The 18,854-nt window shown below is 55.3% G+C and overlaps 3 protein-coding genes across 25 annotated transcripts; 2 read left to right on the top strand and 1 right to left on the bottom strand.

Moving 5' to 3' along the window:
- Positions 1-671: 671 nt before the first annotated feature.
- Positions 672-3,131, top strand: C2H6orf47 (chromosome 2 C6orf47 homolog). The gene has a single exon (XM_019715536.3). It carries the CDS (start codon positions 1,513-1,515, stop codon positions 2,401-2,403), a length of 891 nt encoding a protein of 296 aa, XP_019571095.3. The 5' UTR covers positions 672-1,512; the 3' UTR covers positions 2,404-3,131.
- Positions 3,132-3,254: 123 nt separating this feature from the next.
- On the bottom strand, positions 3,255-7,571 carry APOM (apolipoprotein M). 2 transcript variants are annotated; one of them, XM_019715538.3, is made up of 6 exons: positions 7,433-7,571; positions 4,547-4,701; positions 4,251-4,324; positions 4,065-4,163; positions 3,793-3,891; positions 3,255-3,396 (listed from the first exon to the last, which is right to left on the bottom strand). In XM_019715538.3, the coding sequence occupies exons 2-6, from the start codon at positions 4,597-4,599 to the stop codon at positions 3,371-3,373; spliced, it is 351 nt and encodes a 116-aa protein (XP_019571097.1). In that variant the 5' UTR covers positions 4,600-4,701; positions 7,433-7,571; the 3' UTR covers positions 3,255-3,370. The 2 variants fall into 2 exon arrangements, with proteins under 2 accessions (XP_019571097.1, XP_019571096.2); XM_019715537.3 differs by lacking the exon at positions 7,433-7,571 and adding an exon at positions 5,092-5,279.
- BAG6 (BAG cochaperone 6) lies at positions 7,443-18,146 on the top strand. 22 transcript variants are annotated; one of them, XM_074332667.2, is made up of 26 exons: positions 7,443-7,582; positions 8,204-8,324; positions 9,450-9,567; positions 9,696-9,892; positions 10,116-10,169; positions 10,327-10,401; positions 10,993-11,231; positions 11,731-11,860; positions 12,301-12,498; positions 12,671-12,920; positions 13,224-13,301; positions 13,413-13,520; positions 13,641-13,753; positions 13,847-13,934; positions 14,128-14,411; positions 14,822-15,107; positions 15,273-15,442; positions 15,629-15,682; positions 15,807-15,909; positions 15,998-16,122; positions 16,284-16,430; positions 16,526-16,585; positions 16,697-16,840; positions 16,921-17,028; positions 17,528-17,674; positions 17,966-18,146. In XM_074332667.2, the coding sequence occupies exons 2-26, from the start codon at positions 8,217-8,219 to the stop codon at positions 18,059-18,061; spliced, it is 3,480 nt and encodes a 1,159-aa protein (XP_074188768.2). In that variant the 5' UTR covers positions 7,443-7,582; positions 8,204-8,216; the 3' UTR covers positions 18,062-18,146. The 22 variants fall into 22 exon arrangements, with proteins under 22 accessions (XP_074188768.2, XP_074188772.2, XP_074188780.2 ...); XM_074332671.2 differs by having other exon boundaries at positions 13,850-13,934; XM_074332666.2 differs by lacking the exon at positions 7,443-7,582 and adding an exon at positions 7,583-7,718.
- Positions 18,147-18,854: the final 708 nt, after the last annotated feature.

Consider the following 18,854-nt stretch of genomic DNA (forward strand, 5'->3'; position numbering starts at 1 on the left):
GGTGTAGGAGACAGCCATGTGATCAAACTGCGCAGTGATAAGGGGAGGCTCGGAGGTGAATGAGAGTGGGTAGGTAGTAGTGTAGGAAGAGGCCAGTGTGACGGGAGGGCCTGAGATTATCCAGCATGTACTCTGTCAGCCCAACTGGGATCAGAGCTCGGGCCTCCCAAAAATGAAGTCAACGTTCTTGTACTTCACCACCTGAGAACTCAGGAGGGCGGGAAGCACATCCTTTTCGTCCACACTAGTTTTTCCCATTCTCCCGTCTCCCACATCTCTTGTGCTGCTAATACCAGGTGCCAGACAAATGAAGGGCTCACCTGTCAAACCCAGGAAGTAAAATCTGCACGGAGGGGCAGGGAACAGCTACTCAATTCCCCCAAACCCCTCTCATAGTTTACTTTTCCGGAAAAGCCATTTATGAAGTCACGGGCACGAAGACAAGTGGTGGGGGGTGCGAGGAGGAACCCAAGAACTGAAGGGGCCGGGCGAGTTCAGGGGCGCACTGGCGGTCCAGGGGGCCTCTGGGCGATGAATATGGAGAACCGGGTCAATAGAGATCCTGGCGGTCTCCAGAGCGGCGGGGTGCGCTCTATGGCGCGTACTGCCGGCGCACGGGCACGGGGGGCGGGCAGTCCGCAGGCTCCGCCCCGCGAGTTGCAGGCTCCGCCCCGCCTGGCCCTCCAATCCCGGTGCAGCTGCTTCCGGGCTCTGCGGCTCGGGGCGAGTCGGCGAGGCCCAGGCCCTGACGCTGGGCCCGGGAGGGGCCGCAGCACACAGAGCCCGCACGCCTGGGTCCCCCAGGCGGGCCCGCGCTTTGCCTCGCGACCGGGGTCTCGGAGGACGTCTCCGGCCTGACCTTGCGGAGGCCGCGCGTCTCGGCTGCGTACTCGGGTGCGGGTCCGGCCGCTTTGTAGGATTCATAGCCCTCTAACTCACAGGACGAACGCTGGTGGCTAGAGTTCGCTGGACACCTCCCCACAACCCCCAACAGAAGACGTCTTATTCCTGAGCTCCCTTAGGGAAGCAGTTCAGGACGCCCCTGATCCGGAGCACCTCGGACCTGGGGCGACCTTTCTTCTTGGATGCAGCACCGCCTCCCCAGTTTTTGGGGCACCTTGGGGCGTGGCCTTGGTGAGTGAAACTTGGGGTGTTGCTTGCTGGGAATGAAACCCGGAAACCCGGGGAGGACACTGTCGGGTGACCCAGGCCTTGTCAGATCTTGACTCTTGGAATCCTGTGTGTGGGGAGCGGTGGTAGTGAGTGAATTGGATGTGCCTCCTTTCTTTACCTCAAAACTGAAAAAGGAAACAAGCTGCCTGCCCAACTTGAGGCTGTATGACCATCCAGGGAAGTGGGGAGCCACTTCTGAATTCAAAGTAGGACTCGCCAAACAGACCTGTTCTTCTGAGCCCGAACAGACTCTGGCTTCTGAGGAGACCCTCAGCCCTCAAACCTGAGCAGTGCCAGGAAGCGGCCCCAAAATTTGGGGGCTCATTACACACCCCAACCATGTTCCTGCGACGGCTTGGTGGCTGGCTACCTCGCCCTTGGGGCCGCCGGAAACCCAGGCCTGACCTGCCCACCCCAGAACCCAGACAGGTGGACAGCTCCTCCGAAAATTCAGGGAGTGACTGGGACAGTGCCCCAGAAACCATGGGAGATGTGGGGCCTCCCAAGACCAAGGACTCAGGGGCCCAGAGGAGCTCTGGGGCTGCTCCAGAACCAAGCAGGGAGACCCGAGTTGAGCAACTAGGGAGCAAAAGAATGGATTCCCTCAAGGGGGACAAGACTGGCTCTAGCACTCAAGAGTCTGGGAGACTGGAGGCTGCAGGGGCCATTCCTAAACTGGCATGGGATCCTGTGGACTCAGGCGGCACCAGGAGATCTGGACTGTCCCCTGAAGGGGGACTGAGCCCCGCTGGACCTGAAGCCCCAGTGAAGAAGCCCGGCCGGCGTCAGAAGCTGCTAGGCTGGCTGCAGGGGGAACCAGGTGGGGGAGCAGGGGCTCGCTTGCAGTACCTGGGGGGTCCAGAGGAGTGTCTGCAGATCTCCACCAACCTGACCCTGCACCTGCTGGAGCTGCTGGCCTCAGCCCTGCTGGGGTTGTGTTCCCGGCCGCTGCGGGCAGCCTTGGACGCGTTAGGCCTGAGCGGACCGCTGGGCCTCTGGCTGCATGGGCTGCTGTCCTTCCTGGCTGCCCTGCATGGTCTCCATGCCGTGCTGAGCCTGCTTACTGCTCACCCCCTGCACTTCGCCTGCCTCTTTGGTCTCCTACAGGCCCTGGTGCTGGCTGTCAGCCTCCGGGAGCTCAGTGGGAATGAGGAGGCCACTGACTTGGAGGGTGAGAAGTTGGGGAGGGATGGTGAGGAGCAGAGGGGAGACCCAGAAAAGGCGCTGTGACTGCCGGGGGGGGGGGGTGACACAGGGCCCTACCCTCAGTGGGGTGGGAGTAAGGATGAAGACAGTGTGGCCTTCTGAGAGTGGGGGCATGACCCAGACTGTAAGCACAGGGACCTCAGGGATGGGGGAGAAACCGCAGAGTATGAGGGCACAGGGACCTCCTCACCCACGGGAGAGAAGAACTGTTTAGGATGTCTGGGCTTATGGGCGGTGGGGACATGGCCCTTGAATTCACCAGCTGTTATTTTTGCTTTTACATTTCTCCCACCTCCGTTTTTTTTCCCCACCTTCACTTTTTAAAATCCCTCTCTCCCCCCCCAAAAAAAGTGTGGTGGTGGAGAATAAAGACTAAAGGGTCCTCTCTACCTTTCAAGACTCCCCAGGGACAGACAGACCTCCGGCTGGGGTAAAGGGTGGTTGGGAGACCCAAAGGATCCCTGGGACGGAGCCATCGAGGGAAGACGGGCAGCTAGGTGGGTGGGTTTGGAGTCTAGATGGGGCACACAGGTGACAAGGAACCTGCAATGAAGCTCTGGTGTTCCTGGGAGCCAGAGGGGGCGGGGACGGAGCAGACGGCATTGGCAGGAAGGCGCTACGGGACTGGCAGCCCAGACAGGCACTGTGGGGAAGCACTGGAGCTTGCAGTCCCCACGCGGGGGTTAGGGGTTCCCCACTCAGCAATAAATCACTGTGTCACACCAAATCCTAAATATATCACTACAAAGAGAGTTACTGCCACTCAGTGTCCTTCGTGATGCCGTCCAGCTGGAGATTTAGATAGTAGAAGGTTCAGGGGAATTTTGAAATAGGGGCAGTGGGATTGATGTCTGGAGACAAACCCCAACATGAGATGAGGTTTGAAAAATCATCTTTATTACTCTTGAAAGGGAGTCTCCAGCTTCTCCTCTCCCCCACCACAATCTTAGCTCCCACGGAATCCATTTGGGGGCATAGATGAAGCCACAGGTCAGTCATTGGACAACTTGCAGGCCTCTGGTGGGAGGAGGGAGAAAAGAAGAGGATGGAAAGGAAGGAAATCCAGGGAGAGAAGCAAGGTTCCTGGTAATGGGTGGGGGAGAATGCATTCCCTCATTCCCTGTGTCAAAGAAGGGGTCTCGGTGACCTGTTTTCCTCCGCGTCTGCCTCTCTGCCCCCTTTATCCACTGCCAACTCAGAAACCTCTCTTATGAGTAGCCCAAAGCCCACCCTGGCTCCCTCTGGTGCCATCACAACCTATGACACAAATGGAGGTGTCAACACACCTGGTGCCACTCTGATGATGTCAGCTTTGGGCCCTGCCCTCTGATGACATCACTTGTCCCTTTCATCCAGCACCCGCAGAAGACTTGGTGAGTCCCAGTCCTCTTCTGTGGGACTTTACACTCTCACCTTGTTTCCTGGGAGTCAGTAAGAAGGCCTTGGAGTCCAGGCAGGAGGTCAGGGACTGGAATTCCTCCACACACTTCTCGGGAGGGTGTGGCAAGCGATCTGGAAGGGCAGAACGGACAGGCCCATCAAAGCCTCTACTTTTCAGCACCACCCCTGGTGAGCACCTCCTGGAAGCATCCAGCCCTTCCTGGGATGATGTTACAGGGCCCAGAGTGAGGGACTCTTCTGCCCCTCCTGTGTTTCCCACCAACCCATCCTGCCTCCCTACTCACTGTAGAGGAGGAAGCGCTGATAACCCTGGCCCGTCTCTTTCAGCATGATTCCCCCTGGGCATGAGCTGGAGAAGAGCTTGGTCCTCATGTCTGGGCGGCCTGTCAGGGTGGGTTGGGGGGAAGTGTGAGGACAGAGATGCAAAACCAGGCAAGCCCAGGGGACTTGGGGAACTGGAGAGAACCAACCTTCAGTTCTGAGATCTGTGCTCCCTTCAGTCAGGTGGTAGATCCATTCCCGGGGCACACAGGACCCATTTTTCCTGCGAGGAGGAAAGACTGAGTGACATCCCCACCAAACAGTAGCAACCTTTATTCCCTCTTATTCCTTCTTGGAGCCCGGGTCCCCTTGGGTTTCAAGCTACCAAAGGATGGTTAGGCCCATCTCTCTGCAGAGGAAAACTAATAGAGCTGTTGAACTCAGTGGGTGCTCACACTTTGGGCAGAGGCTGTACCTCCTGGTCGCTGCCCCCCTCACCACTCACGTGCGAATGGTAGCATGGAGCTGGAGCTGTGTGGGTTCAGAGCCCACAGCCATGTTGAAGACAATGTTGTCCACAGGGTCAAAAGTCGCCAACTCCTCCTTGGTGGCAGCTGCCCCTGCGATGAAGTACCACTGGCCCAGGTGGGGCTCTGGGAACTGGAGAGACAAGGGGAGCAGAGGAGGGTAGGTCCCACTACAGGATTCATCTAACCTCTGTCAGGACGGCAAGACTTAGGGGCGGAGGTATTGGCTGCCTTTTTCCAACTGGGGCTTGGATCCATGATAGGGAGTCATTAAATGACTTTTCCTCTTTGCCCTCTATCTACCTGAGTAACTACGCCCCCACCCCCTGCCTCCTGCCAATTCTACCATGTCTCCATATTGATGGGCATAGTACTGATATTTTTTTACTTGTCCTTGCTTTCATCATCACAACCCTCACACCGTCTTCCTCCTTTCCTTTCCCAATGTGGCTTCCGGTCACCCTAGGCCACCCACTCAAGTCCCTCATAGACCCCGCTATAAGCTTCCGCCTTTTCTCCATACCTCTTTCCCATCCACTCCCTGAGTTGTCAGTTGACTGTGCTCAGGGCACTGGTAGATGGAGTTAAGGAGAATGCCGTAGAGGTAAAGTAGAGCTGCCCAAATTTGGTGGAACATCTTCAAGCAATAGGGAGCTGGTGCTTTAACTGTTCTCCGCTGGCTGCTCAGTCCACTCTGCTTCCAGCCCCCTTGCCTCAACCCTTGACCCTTTTGCCTGCTAATGAGTAACTTCAACCTTGTTTTCCAAGTATGGAATGGTTTGGCCCTTCCTCCCCGTTCTATATGCAACCACTCCACAATACACCCTGGCATGTTCAGGGTCTTTGGGGAATTATAAGGAAGCTGAGTCCTGCAGGTAGAAACCTGTGTTTTTTCAGCCCATACCTGAGCTGGATGTCTGCTGTGTTGTGCAGCACTGAATAGAGGTGGATTGATTCATTCATTCATTTACGGTAGCAAACTTTTGAGTTCCAGCTGTTTGCCAGAAACTCGCTAAGCCTTGGGGACGTAAAAATGAGTAAGACACAGTCCCTGGCCTTGAAGAAGTCAGTCTAAGGAAAACTAGCTGTGTAAACAAGTCCTTGCAATACAACCTGATAAGTGCTTTAGAACAGGTATGAACCAGGTGCTGGGGCATGGTTGATGGGAGGCTTTCTCTCTGAAGTTTATAATTGGGGAAACAACATGTACACCATCCAGAAAAGTTCACTGACAGATGAGTTCACTGAGTTTATTACTACAAGAGGCTACATAACCTAGTGGTTAAAGATGAGACACTGGTGTCAGGCAGAATGGGCTCAAACCCTAACTCTACTACTTACTAGAACTTGGACAATTTTATTAATCTCATGCCTGTTTTTTCACCTGTAAATGAGTAAATCATCAATCTCATAGGCTTAAAAGAGACAATGCATAAAAGCCCTTAGCAAAGGCCTGCACATGGCAAATCCAAAGTATTTGATAAAATTAATAGTAATGTTTGTAAAGCACTTATTATAGCTTCTGGTGGGTAATAAATTCTGAAATAGGAGGTAAGGAAAGAATTGTCAAGAGGCAGTCATTGGATAATGCCAGCTGGGTGGAGTTAATGCAATGAAAAGGTGGCGCTTCCTCAATCGATTTGTAACTCAAGACTGACAAAAGATTTGTCCTGCGAGGTGAGGCAGGCTGACAACTTAGGGTATACGAGGGTTCATTATACTATTACTTTGAAGTAATATTTGACATTTTAAATAATAAAAACCATACAATTTAGGTGTACGCACTATATAAAATGGATGTAGTAACTATCTCAAGCGTTCAAAGGCTTTTAAATGTGACACTACATAAAACCCTTAGAAAACTGGCTGGCACAAACTAAGTGCTCACTAAACAGGTGTTTATCAGAACTCTTTTAACTGAAACAGTACTGGGACATGGGTATAGATCAACAACGAATCCCAGAAAGGCTGGGCACCAGAGGAAGGCACGCTGCAGCGACGGCTATGGCTGGGGTAGGGGCTGCGCAGCAGGGCCCAGACCCTAGCCCGAAGGCGGGGGTGGGAGAAAAGGGCAGAGAGGCAGTAACTCCCTGGACCTTAGCCTACGGAAGCACTTTGGCGGTCCCTTCAATTCCCCAGGATCAGCCTTGTGTTTTGGTCCAGTCGAACTTCATTTGCTCCCAACTCCCAAACTCAGAGGTTCCGCCCCCCCACGCCACTTTTTTTTTTTTTTTTTTTTTTACAAAAGTCACGAAAGGTAAATTCTTGGTTTCTCCAAAACATGGCGTGTTCCCTCGGCCGCGCACTGCCAGTGAGGAACATGGCGCCCACACTCCGCAAAACGCCCACCAGGCGGACCCGAGGTCAGGCCCAACGAGTCGTCCGCATTCAAGACAGCTCGCGAACCACCCCTAACCGCCTAAGGAAAGGGTGACTTCGGGAGGCGCCATAGGAGTGGCGCAGCGAGAGCGAGAGAGATGGAATTTTAGGTGGCCAGGACAGTGCCGTCTCAAAATCTCTGCGGACTAAGACTAACATAGGTTAACGAGACACAATCCTCAGTCGCCAAACTCCAAGATCCATACAACCGACCAAAGCGTCTTGAGGCCGTCGTAGTCTCATCTGGTGATTTTTTTCCCCCCAGGCATTTGTAGTAGCCACCTCAATCTCCCACTGCACAAGCGCGCGCCCAGAAGAAATGAACAGCATCAGAGAGGTAGGGCGGTGCCTAACTGTGTACGCATGCGTACTGCCATGCACGCAGGCGCAATACGGCCCCTCGGGCGACGGCGGCGGCGGCTCCTCGGGGTGCTCGGCTCCCTCCCATCTTGGCCGGCCCTGCCCGTCTCGCCCCAGGAACTCACTGTTTGGGGCCGCGGACTTTCTTGTCGTGCCCCACGAAAGTAAAGTTTGGGGACCTGGGGGAGCCGGAAGTTCCGCCTCGCGATTTCCAAATACTATCGGGGAAACGGAAGTGGCCCTCCGTGGCAGGTTGGAGGAGACCGGAAGTGACGGTACCGTGGGGAAGTCGGGGGCGGAGCCGCAGGGTGGTGGTGTGTGTGTATTTGGTGTGTGTTGGTTGCGACGCTCTGCTGGAGAACCGAGGGAAGACGGAAGAGGGGGGCAGTCACCTAGCCAGTCTGGCCCCCCGTGAGTGTCCGTCATCTCGGGTCTGTCGTGACTTAGGCGGGTTTAATGGGCGTGGCGCGCGTGCGCGAAACCACTTTCTCTGCAGAGTCTAGCGCGACATTCCCTCCACCCCACTCCTCCCCGCTCTCGCGTTGTCCCAGGGTTTGCCGTCTTCTGGGGTCCTTGTTTCACGACCGGTGATGACACTGGTCTCGCGCTTCCTTCCCTCCCTTCTTCCTAGCCCGACTTGCCCTCCCTTATTGTGATTGGCATGGTGGAGCCCCTCCCACCTCTCGTCCCCTTAGCTCCCTGTGCGGTCCGTGCCTTGCCCATTGTGTTTTTCCCTGTGCCCCGGAATCAGAAGGGAGGTTGGGGGAGGGTGTGAGTGTGTGTGCTTGTGTGGGAGAAACTCTTTAGGTACTGGGGCGGAGACTCAGGCCGGAGAGGCTTCTGGGTATATAAAATCTGCTCTGGGCTACAGCGGGCCTCTCTCCATTCTTCCTTAGAGAGCTGTAGGCCATGGAGCCCAATAACAGTACCAGTACCACTGTGGAGGAGCCTGACAGCCTGGAGGTGCTGGTGAAGACCCTGGATTCTCAGACTCGGACCTTTATTGTGGGGGCCCAGGTGAGACCCCAGTACTTCCGGAAGATAGTCATTTACTCTTTCTCTTGTAGGTCTCTTAGCCTGAGAGAAGAACCTGATTTTCTGGTCCTCAGCTTTTCTTTCGTTGATTCCTTTGTTCATATTCTAGACAGAATGTTTCTGATGTTTCTTGTTGAGTGAGAAGGTATGGTTTCTGTTGAACGAGGTAGATTTTGTTCTGCCTTCCTCCACCTTGATAGAACTCATTGCAGAGGGAAATAATGGAGGGAGGAGGAATCTATATGCCATCATCATGAGTGAACTGCAGCTCAAAGGCACAGACATGGCTCCTGCCTTTGGGAATGGAAACAGAACACAGAGACCCCAAACACAAGTGTGTCTTAAAAACAAAAATTGGTCAGGTCTCTATAGTGTGTTTTTAAAAGCAAGAAGTGAGAACTGGTAATGTAGGTAGAGCCCTAGTAGCTGTCAAGTGGAGTAACTAGTATTTGTGGTATAATTGGAATCTTTTGAGCTTAACAACATGGATACAAGTATCCATATTACTACTCCTGTGATACTTGGAGACAGACCTGTGAGAGGTTGGTCTGTGGTTTTTAAAACACGGTGTTACATGTATTTCAGAAAACCATGTAGGTTTTTTGTGATTATATGTACATAAACAGCCTGATACTTCCCAAGAGTCAGTTGCCTAATTTGGAAAAATGTTTTTGTTTTTTGCTGCCTTCTCTCTTTTTCTTCCTTAACCTGATTGTCCACCCGATCTTCCTTGTTGTTACTTTTATCTTTGAGATTAGAGTTGTATCATTTTGTGTTTGGGGAGGGATCACTGGTATCTTTAGACACACATTTCTTGGGAGCCAGGCAAAGGGGTGAAGGGAATGTCAGTTGGCTTTTCTGTTTCTCAGCCATGTACTTTTCCCCTAGGCCTAGAAACTGAATTTCTTTATGTTCATTGTCTATGTTTTGACAGGAGTTGTCTGAGTTTGGGGCTTTGTGCAATCCTTACCTCACAGTCAAGACAAGTGGGTAGTGATTTTATGATGGGATGGTTTTTTACCCTTCACCCCCAGAAGTCAGTTGTCTCTCTTCTGTCCTTCCTCTTTCCTTCATTCCCTCATGCTTGTGTGTGTCCCTTCTTTGCAGATGAACGTAAAGGAGTTTAAGGAGCACATTGCTGCCTCTGTCAGCATCCCCTCAGAGAAACAACGGCTCATCTACCAGGGACGAGTTCTGCAGGATGATAAGAAGCTCCAGGAATACAGTAAGGGGGGGGGGGGGGCATTTCAGAGGTTGCAGTAACTGCCCAGAGGGATGAGCTGAGATGGAGGGTTTATGTGATCCTACAATGTTTTGGTGTTGGTTTTGTTTTGTTTTGCTTTTTCTCCCCAGACGTTGGGGGAAAGGTTATCCACCTGGTGGAACGTGCTCCTCCTCAGACTCAGCTCCCTTCAGGGGCATCTTCTGGGACAGGGTCTGCCTCAGCCACCCATGGTGGGGGACCCTCATCTGGTGCTCGGGGGCCTGGGACCTCTGTCCATGACCGGAATGCTAACAGCTATGTCATGGTTGGAACCTTCAATCTTCCTGTAAGCTTGTGTTCCACGTGGGGTGGTTTTTGTGGGGAAAGGGAGTTCTGGTTGTGGTAACAGCAGAGAGCTCATGAGACAGGTGTCGCAGTCTTTAGATTGCGGTCTGCTAATGGCCGCAGTCTCGAGGGGAAAAGGGGTGGGGCTCCAGAGAATGAGTTGAAAGTGTGGGGGCCTCAGTATTTGGCTTCTCCCAGAGCAACTTCCCTTACCCTTTCCCCAGAGTGACGGCTCTGCTGTGGATGTTCACATCAACATGGAACAGGCCCCGATTCAGGTATCACGGAGCCTGGGAGGGTCAGCGAAGGGGATCTGGGAGAAGGAGGCCGTGAGGTGGGTCGGACCTGGCTGAGGAGATGCTGGGACCTGGTTCACTAGGCTGTGGATCTCATGGCTTCATCTCAAACCTGCCCTGCTCTTCTCTCTTGTTGTAGAGTGAGCCCCGGGTTCGGCTGGTGATGGCTCAGCACATGATCAGGGATATACAGACCTTACTTTCCAGGATGGAGGTAAGTGTCAAGGCTGGCTAGGGTCTGCTGTCACTCTGTCTCCCCATGCTCCCTCCCCCTTTTCTGTCAGCCTGGGGGTGAGGCATGACTGGCCACATGCACTGGGAATCTTTTTTTCCTAATCTGGTCTGTTTGCAGTTCTCATTCTTTGGGGGAGAAAAGTATCTATGTGAGACTATCTTGTCCTTGCTAATGCTCTGGGTGCCTGGTATCTGGGAAGTTTGTTTCAGACTTGTCAGATAATTCTCGTGGTATCTCTTCTCAATTGAAGGTTTCTTGCTTTTGAATTTCTTAATTATGTTTGATGCTGGCATGCCTTAACTTCATTTGTTTGTGTTGCGGCTGTAGCTTATGGCCTTTCCTTTCCTTCTCATGGTGCTTAGGAAGGAAACCACAAGCTCTACCTTTTGTCAGTAATTCATTTACGGGTATTACAGATACTTATTACGCATCTAATTTGTGTAAGTCTTACACTGGCTGCTAGGACGTCAAAGATACAGATGCAAAGCCCTGCCTTCAGGGAGCCTAGTTAGAGCACCTTGTCCCCTTGCTCTCCTTGGACCTGGTATCTTGACTCTCCCTCCCCTTCAGTGTCGAGGGGGGCCCCAGGCACAGCACAGTCAGCCGCCGGCACAGACGCCGACTGTGGCCCCAGAGCCAGTAGCCTTGAGCTCGCAGACATCAGAACCAGTGGAGAGTGAAGCGCCTCCTCGGGAGCCCATGGAGGCGGAAGAAGTGGAAGAGCGTGCCCCAGCCCAGAGCCCGGAGCTGACCCCTTCTGGCCCAGCCCCTGCGGGCCCAGCTTCTGCCCCTGAGACCAGTGCACCCAAGTGAGAGAAAGAGGGCACCTTTGAGAGGAGGGTGGGGATCCTGCATGCAGGACGAGGAGCAGGGTGGTGTGATGCAGGAAGGATTGCTTGGAGGTCCACCGTGGAGGGGGAGTGTTGGGGCATAGGGAGGGACTCGAGGGTAGGTAAACGAGGTTAGGACTGGCAGCTGAACGGCTCTGCCCTCCCTGGGCACCAAATGGTGCTTCCTGAGCCTGACCACGACTCGCCCCTGAGTTCACACAGGCCCTCTCTGTTTTATGTGAGTTAGTGTCTCGCCATTGTAGGTGCAAGATTGTGCTGTGAGGGGGATGGAAGTAGTTTATCTTTCTCTCCTGTCTTCCCATGGGTGGGGGTAAAGAACAAGCTCTGCTAGTCCAGGAAGGGATTGGGCCAGGGTTCTGGGAGACCTGGGAGAGAAAGGCAGCTATGGTGCCTGTCCGCTTGGAGGTTGGGAAGCTGAGGAAAGCCTCAGCTCACTGCCTCCTGGGGTTGCCCGCAGCCACCCTTCTCCTGCGGAGTACGTCGAGGTGCTGCAGGAGCTCCAGCGGCTTGAGAGCCGCCTCCACCCCTTCCTGCAGCGCTACTGCGAGGTTCTGGGTGCCGCTGCCAGCACGGACTACAACAACAACGTGAGTCTGCCCTCCCCCAGCCCAGGCGCCCACATGGGACAGGCTGGCATACACACCACCCTCTCCCCTAAAGGCATTGTCTGCAAGGAGATGACGTTACCCTAGGCTTGTAAGAAAGTGGTGTTTTTCTCTCATTCAGGAAAGGTGATATCCATTGTCCTTGCACCCTTCAGTTTTCTGAGTTACTTAGGGAGTTTATAAAGTGAGGGAGATTAGGGAATGATGATTTAATTGGTTCAGTCTAGGGTTAGTTTTAATAGAATAGCCTTCATGTGTATACAGTAAGATTTAATTGCAAAGATTTGGTCCGTGCCGAAGTTCGCAGGAACATACTGAGAGGTTTAGTTGACGTGACGTCTCAGAAGGCATTGTTGCTCTGGGGAGTGAGGTAGATTCCAGCCTGATATTTTCTGCTTTCTATGTTTGGCCTGGGGCTACAGCAAGAGGGCCGTGAAGAGGACCAGCGCTTGATCAACCTGGTGGGGGAGAGCCTGCGGCTGCTGGGCAACACCTTTGTGGCGCTCTCAGACCTGCGCTGCAACCTGGCCTGTGCACCCCCACGGCATCTGCACGTCGTCCGGCCTATGTCTCACTACACCACCCCCATGGTGCTCCAGCAGGCAGCTATCCCCATCCAGGTGGGCCGGGGCAGGGGGGCGCCGGCCTGGGGGAGAGGGCGGGCTTCGGAATGACCCAGGGTGGAAGCTTTGGAAACAGTGACGAAGGATGGGGGAGACTTGAGAAATGTGTCATGGGGGGCTCTGGGGTAGGCTATGTTTTTTTATTTTTGCCTCATCCTTCTGTCTCCAGATCAATGTGGGGACCACTGTGACTATGACGGGGAATGGCACTCGGCCCCCCCCGACGCCCAGTGCAGAGGCACCTCCCCCTGGTCCTGGGCAGGCCTCGTCCCTGGCTCCCTCTTCTGCCACTGCTGAGTCAACTGAGGGGGCGCCCCCGACAGGGCCGGCTCCCCCGCCGACCGCCGGCCACCCAAGGGTCATTCGGATTTCCCACCAGAGCGTGGAACCCGTGGTCATGATGCACATGAACATTCAAGGTGAGCTGGGTCAGTAGCGGGCAGAGAAGAGCAGCACGAGGGAGGTGTGGGAGCGAGGCTGCACGGAGAGGCCGGCCAGAAGCTTCAGATGGCGTGTGTGGGGAGGGGCAGCAGCGACTGCTTGTCCTTGGTCCTTGGAGGTTTGTTTGCGTGGTAAAGAGAGCACTTTCTCCCTGTCTAGATGGAGGGAAAGGTAGGTGTCTGGTCGGGGGGAATGGGGGCCTAAAGGACATCGATCTCAGGAGGATAGTCAGGCCTTGACCACACCTATCTCAGGGCCACTCTCTCTGTCTCCCTGCCCAGATTCTGGCACACAGCCTGGTGGACTTCCGAGCGCTCCCACTGGCCCCCTGGGACCCCCTGGTCATGGCCAGACCCTGGGTAAGAGTGAGGGCATCAGAGCAGGCTGAGTTCTGGGTAGAGAAGGGATAGGGCTGAGTGGGTGGGTTGAAGGAGGTCCAGGTTCAAGGTTACATCAGACCCACCCCCCAGGCTCCACCCTCATCCAGCTGCCCTCCCTGCCCCCTGAGTTCATGCACGCCGTCGCCCACCAGATCACTCATCAGGCCATGGTGGCAGCTGTTGCCTCCGCGGCCGCAGGTAATAACCTGGAAGGGGAGGCCTGGGAGGGGGCCACGGTCCATGGTGGTGGGTGCTGTTGGCTGGCGGGCATGGGCCGGGCCCTCAGCCCTCTGCGGTCTCTCCTCTTGCCATGCACAGGACAGCAGGTGCCGGGCTTCCCGACAGCCCCGACCCGGGTGGTGATTGCCCGGCCCACCCCTCCACAGGCTCGGCCTTCCCATCCTGGAGGGCCCCCAGTCTCAGGGGCTCTGGTGCGTAATGGGGGAGAGTTTCGGTGGGCAGGAGCCTGGGAAGGGTCCTGTGGTGGGCATAGAAAGGGCAGGATTGAGCCTCCTGTGTCTCAGCAGGGTGCCGGTGTGGGTAGCAACGCCTCTTTAGCCCAGATGGTGAGCGGCCTCGTGGGGCAGCTTCTCATGCAGCCTGTCCTTGTGGGTGAGTCCTCGTTCTTGCCCGCCTCAAACTGACGAGGTTTCTGTGGCTCTGAAGGCTGATGCTTCCTCACTGGTGCTCCCTACCTCTCACAGTCATCCCTTTGTCATTGGTTTCCTGCTGGCAGACCGGAATAGAGGTGCTGTGGTGTCTTGTTTCTCTTCAGATTTCAGCTTTCTTCTTTTGGTTCCTACAGCTCAGGGGACCCCGGGAATGGCTCCACCTCCAGCCCCTGCCACTGCTTCGGCCAGTGCTGGAACCACCAACACAGCTACCACAGCTGGCCCTGCCCCTGGGGGGCCCACCCAGCATCCACCCCCTCAACCCTCCACCACTGACCTTCAGTTCTCTCAGCTCCTGGGGAACTTGCTGGGGCCTGCAGGGCCAGGGGCCGGGGGGCCTGGCGTGGCTTCTCCCACCATCACTGTGGCGATGCCTGGTGTCCCTGCCTTTCTCCAGGGCATGACTGATTTCTTGCAGGTGAGTGGCTGGCATGCTCTTCCTCACTTCCTTTCCTCCAGCCCAGCCAGGCACTGATGCTTTGCTGCCATTATATCACCTCTGGGCTACAATCCCTGGTGGCATGTCAGTGAGAGGGAATCCTGGGGATCCATTAACTCGGCCCCCTATTTTGGAGATGAGGAAAACGGGCTTTAGGGAGAGAACGCATTCGTGTCGCTGCTTTCTGACCTAACCCGTTTAGGGAGAGGCAGTTGCTTGGCCTAACTCTGCTTTGAGGAACGACCTGTGCACGTTGTGCTGTAAGGAGTCAAGGCGAGAGCCGAGCTCCCCATCCTTCACAGCCGAGCCGGTTTGTGCCCTGCTGATGCCGTTTTATGTCTTGGTCCCCATTCTCACTTAATCTTCTTTATTCCATCTCTGTTTGTCAGGCAACTCAGACGGCCCCTGCGCCCCCGCCCCCGCCCCCGCCCCCCGCCCCTGAGCAGCAGACCACACCCCCACCAGGGTCCCCTGCTGGTGGTGCAGGCAGTCCCGGAGGCCTGGGTCCTGAGAGCCTTTCGCCGGAGTTTTTTACCTCAGTGGTGCAGGGTGTGCTGAGCTCCCTGCTGGGCTCCCTGGGGGCTCGGGCTGGCAGCAGTGAAAGCATCGCGGCTTTCATACAGCGCCTCAGTGGGTCCAGCAACATCTTTGAGCCTGGGGCTGATGGGGCGCTTGGTGAGCAAATGGGTGGTGCTTGGCCTTCTCTTGGAGGGGCAACCAGAGGGAGGTAGATGGGCTGTGTTTAGGGGTGTTGCCAAGGTGGGATGAGGGTGATGGGCTGGCAGTGGGCAGGCAGGTTAGGTGGTAAAGGCCACTGCTAATTTCTGCCCCTGTCCACAGGATTCTTCGGGGCCCTGCTCTCTCTTCTGTGCCAGAACTTTTCCATGGTGGACGTGGTGATGCTTCTCCACGGACATTTCCAGCCACTGCAGCGTCTGCAGCCCCAGCTGCGATCCTTCTTCCACCAGCACTACCTGGGTGGCCAGGAGCCCACACCTGGTAACATCCGGGTAAATGAAGATCTGGGCCCCAGAGCGCTGCTGCTCCTCACCTTCAATGCCTTGTTCCTGACTATGTCACCTGAAGTGATGACTGTCCCAGCCCAAACCCTGGACTTGTTGGGGGTGGAGGGGTTAAGTGTCTTGAGGGTTGCGGCTAGAATCTAAACCTGTGCTGTCCCATCCCCCATCCCGTAGATGGCAACCCACACGTTGATCACGGGGCTAGAAGAATACGTTCGCGAGAGTTTTGTGAGTAGCCCTTCCCCATCTCATCCTCCTGGGTCTGGTAGGAGAGCTGCTGTTCCTGCTGCCTCCGCCTCCACTGCTAATCTCTTCGGGTTTCTTATTTTTGGGTCTCTGTATCTTGTCTCAGTCTTTGGTGCAGGTTCAGCCGGGTGTGGACATCATCCGGACGAACCTGGAATTTCTCCAGGAGCAGTTTAATAGTATCGCCGCCCACGTGCTGCACTGCACAGGTCAGGGGCTGGCTGGGCGGGGCGAGCAGTGTGGTGTGGTGTGCGGGGCTCGGGGTGCCAGCATTCCCTCCTTCTGTGTCGCCCACAGACAGTGGATTTGGGGCCCGTCTGCTGGAGTTGTGTAACCAGGGCCTGTTTGAATGCCTGGCTCTGAACCTGCACTGTTTGGGGGGACAGCAGATGGAGCTTGCTGCTGTCATCAATGGCCGAATTGTAAGCACCACCAGCCCCCAGCTTTTTGTTTGCTCAGGTTTCCATTTTCTTTGGTTTTCTGCCGTTTCCATTTTACTGCTGCAAATTGCCATCCTTTACTCTTTGATACCTTTCAAAAGCTGGTTGACGGTTGTGTGCACTGTCTGCTTTCGTACCCTCAGCGCCGCATGTCTCGTGGGGTGAATCCATCCTTGGTGAGTTGGCTGACCACTATGATGGGACTGAGGCTGCAGGTGGTGCTGGAGCACATGCCCGTGGGCCCCGATGCCATCCTCAGATATGTCCGCAGGGTTGGCGACCCCCCGCAGGTAAAGGGCCTGACGGGCTGTGGGGCCCGGGCACTTGACGGAACCGCACAGATTTGAGGGGGTCTTTTGTTCTCCTTCTTTGTCCAATTTCACAGCCACTTTGTGAGGAGCCAATGGAAGTTCAGGGATCAGAGAGAACTTCCCCTGAGTCTCAGGTACCAGGGAGTGGTTGAGGGGCCGGATAACACGAACCGGAGGGCTGAGGGGTGGCGGGGCCGGAGGCCACGAATTCTGAAGCCTGGATCTTCCTGCTGTCGGAATCGCAGCGGGAGAACGCCTCCCCAGCCCCTGGGACAACAGCAGAAGAGGCTATGTCCCGAGGGCCGCCTCCGGCCCCTGAGGGGGGCTCCCAAGATGAACAGGATGGAGCTTCAGCCGAGACAGAACCTTGGGCAGCTGCTGTCCCCCCAGTAAGTGTCCGGAGGTTACCGGTGGGCCAAGACAGCTGAAGACTGTGGGCGTTACTTTCTAGTCATATTTTCTTCCCCAGGAATGGGTCCCTATCATCCAGCAGGACATTCAGAGCCAGCGGAAGGTGAAACCGCAGCCCCCCCTGAGCGACGCCTACCTCAGTGGTATGCCTGCCAAGAGACGCAAGGTTGGTTTGCCTCTCCCTGAGGGTCCCCTCTATCCAACTCCCATCGTGCTAGAATCAAATTGAGCTGGGAGGAATTTTCCCTAGTTTAGTCCCCTCATGTAACTGATGAGGAAACATCTCTGGGACTCAGACTTGCTCACGGTTGCCCCATGAGTCTGTTCGCCAGCAGTCAGTGCTGTCATCCCTCAGCCGCCTAATCCCTGTGTGGCCAGGGCCCGTCCTCCTTACTGTGGCGTCCTCTTGTGGACTAGCTAGCTTCGAGAGCTGGATGGCGTGGCCCACCCCGCCCCTCTTACTTTGAAGAGCAAGTCCAGCATTCAAGTGCTGTTTTGGGCCAACGCCAGACAATTAGGAAGGCATCTCTGCTGTTGCCATCACATGCGGACTGTTGCCTTGGTCTGCTAGCATGGAGACTGGTGGGCTCGAGGAAAAAGTGAACTGGGTGGTGGCACTGGATCTGACCTCGATCCTCTTTTCCCTCCCACCCCCTGTCCCCCAGACGATGCAGGGTGAGGGCCCCCAGCTGCTTCTATCAGAGGCCGTGAGCCGGGCAGCTAAGGCAGCCGGAGCTCGGCCCCTGACGAGCCCCGAGAGCCTGAGCCGGGACCTGGAGGCACCAGAGGTTCAGGAGAGCTACAGGCAGCAGGTGCCCCCACCTTGAAGCAGAATAGGGATGGTCTAGTGGGAGGGGTCGGGCTAGGGCCCCACTTCTCCAGATCCCTTCAGAGATGAACTGGTTAGTCTGGGGCTACCGCATACTATTTTTAGTGTTTCCCCCTAGTGGCATCTGCGTAGGCTCAGTGATGCCATACTGGGCGGCTGGCAGTGCGTGGCTGGTGGGGCCGAGTGTTAGCTCCTGAGGGATGGCCTTGCGTTCTTGGTGGGATCCTGGGGACTCAGCCAGTGCCCCTCCAACCTGCTTGCTCTCTCTCTCTAGCTCCGGGCTGACATACAAAAGCGGCTGCAGGAAGACCCCAACTACAGCCCCCAGCGCTTCCCTAATGCCCAGCGGGCCTTTGCTGACGATCCCTAACTGCTCTGTGGCCCTCCCTCATCAGGGGACCATTTCCCCCTCTTTCTTCACAGTATTTAAGAAATAAAAGTCAGATTTTCCTGGCTCTTTTGTCTCTAAGTTGTCTTTGTTAAGTAGTCTAAGTCCCTTAATCTTCTGTTTTTAAAGTTCATCCCTGGGCACCCAGCTCTACCAGACAGCTGAGCATTTCCCAGGAGCAGACGTGCAGCATCACGTTTACTGTGCGTGCAGCACATGTACAAGCCTGTTTTGGACAGTTGCTGGTCTTCAAGGAGAAGCATTTTGCATGTAAATAAGACGTGCATTCTGAGACGGAAGAAACCTATCCAGGTGCGTGATAGGATAGGGCTCCCCAACTGTCCAGTAAAAACCCATTTCGATTCTGAGCAGCCGGGATAGCCTGCGACTAACCTGCAGTAGTGACAGTGGTGGAACTGGTCTCCCCAGTTCAAGGAGCCGTGATCAACATGTGCTTGAACATTGAGTCCATGAAAGCTGTAAAGGCACCTGTTTGTCGATGGGACCAAAGTGACACGGCTACAGATTCTCCCTTTAGGACATACTTGCTGTGCCCTCCCCTTCTTTAGCTTAATGCTGGACCAATAGAAAAGTGGCAGGAGAGACGTTTTAAGACCAGGGCATGGGTCTGCAGGTTGCAGTGGAATCCCTCGGAACACTGGCTCACGATTCTGAGAACATCCTGCTGGAGAGGCCACAGAGACACTGACAATTCCAGACGTCCCACCACGGCCCCAGACACACGGTGGGAGCTCTATGGGACCTGCCCAGCTGT

This window comes from Rhinolophus sinicus, chromosome 2 (assembly GCF_057876585.1).
Source record: "Rhinolophus sinicus isolate RSI-liver-muscle chromosome 2, RSI-T2T, whole genome shotgun sequence".
NCBI classification, from domain to species: Eukaryota; Metazoa; Chordata; class Mammalia; order Chiroptera; family Rhinolophidae; genus Rhinolophus; species Rhinolophus sinicus.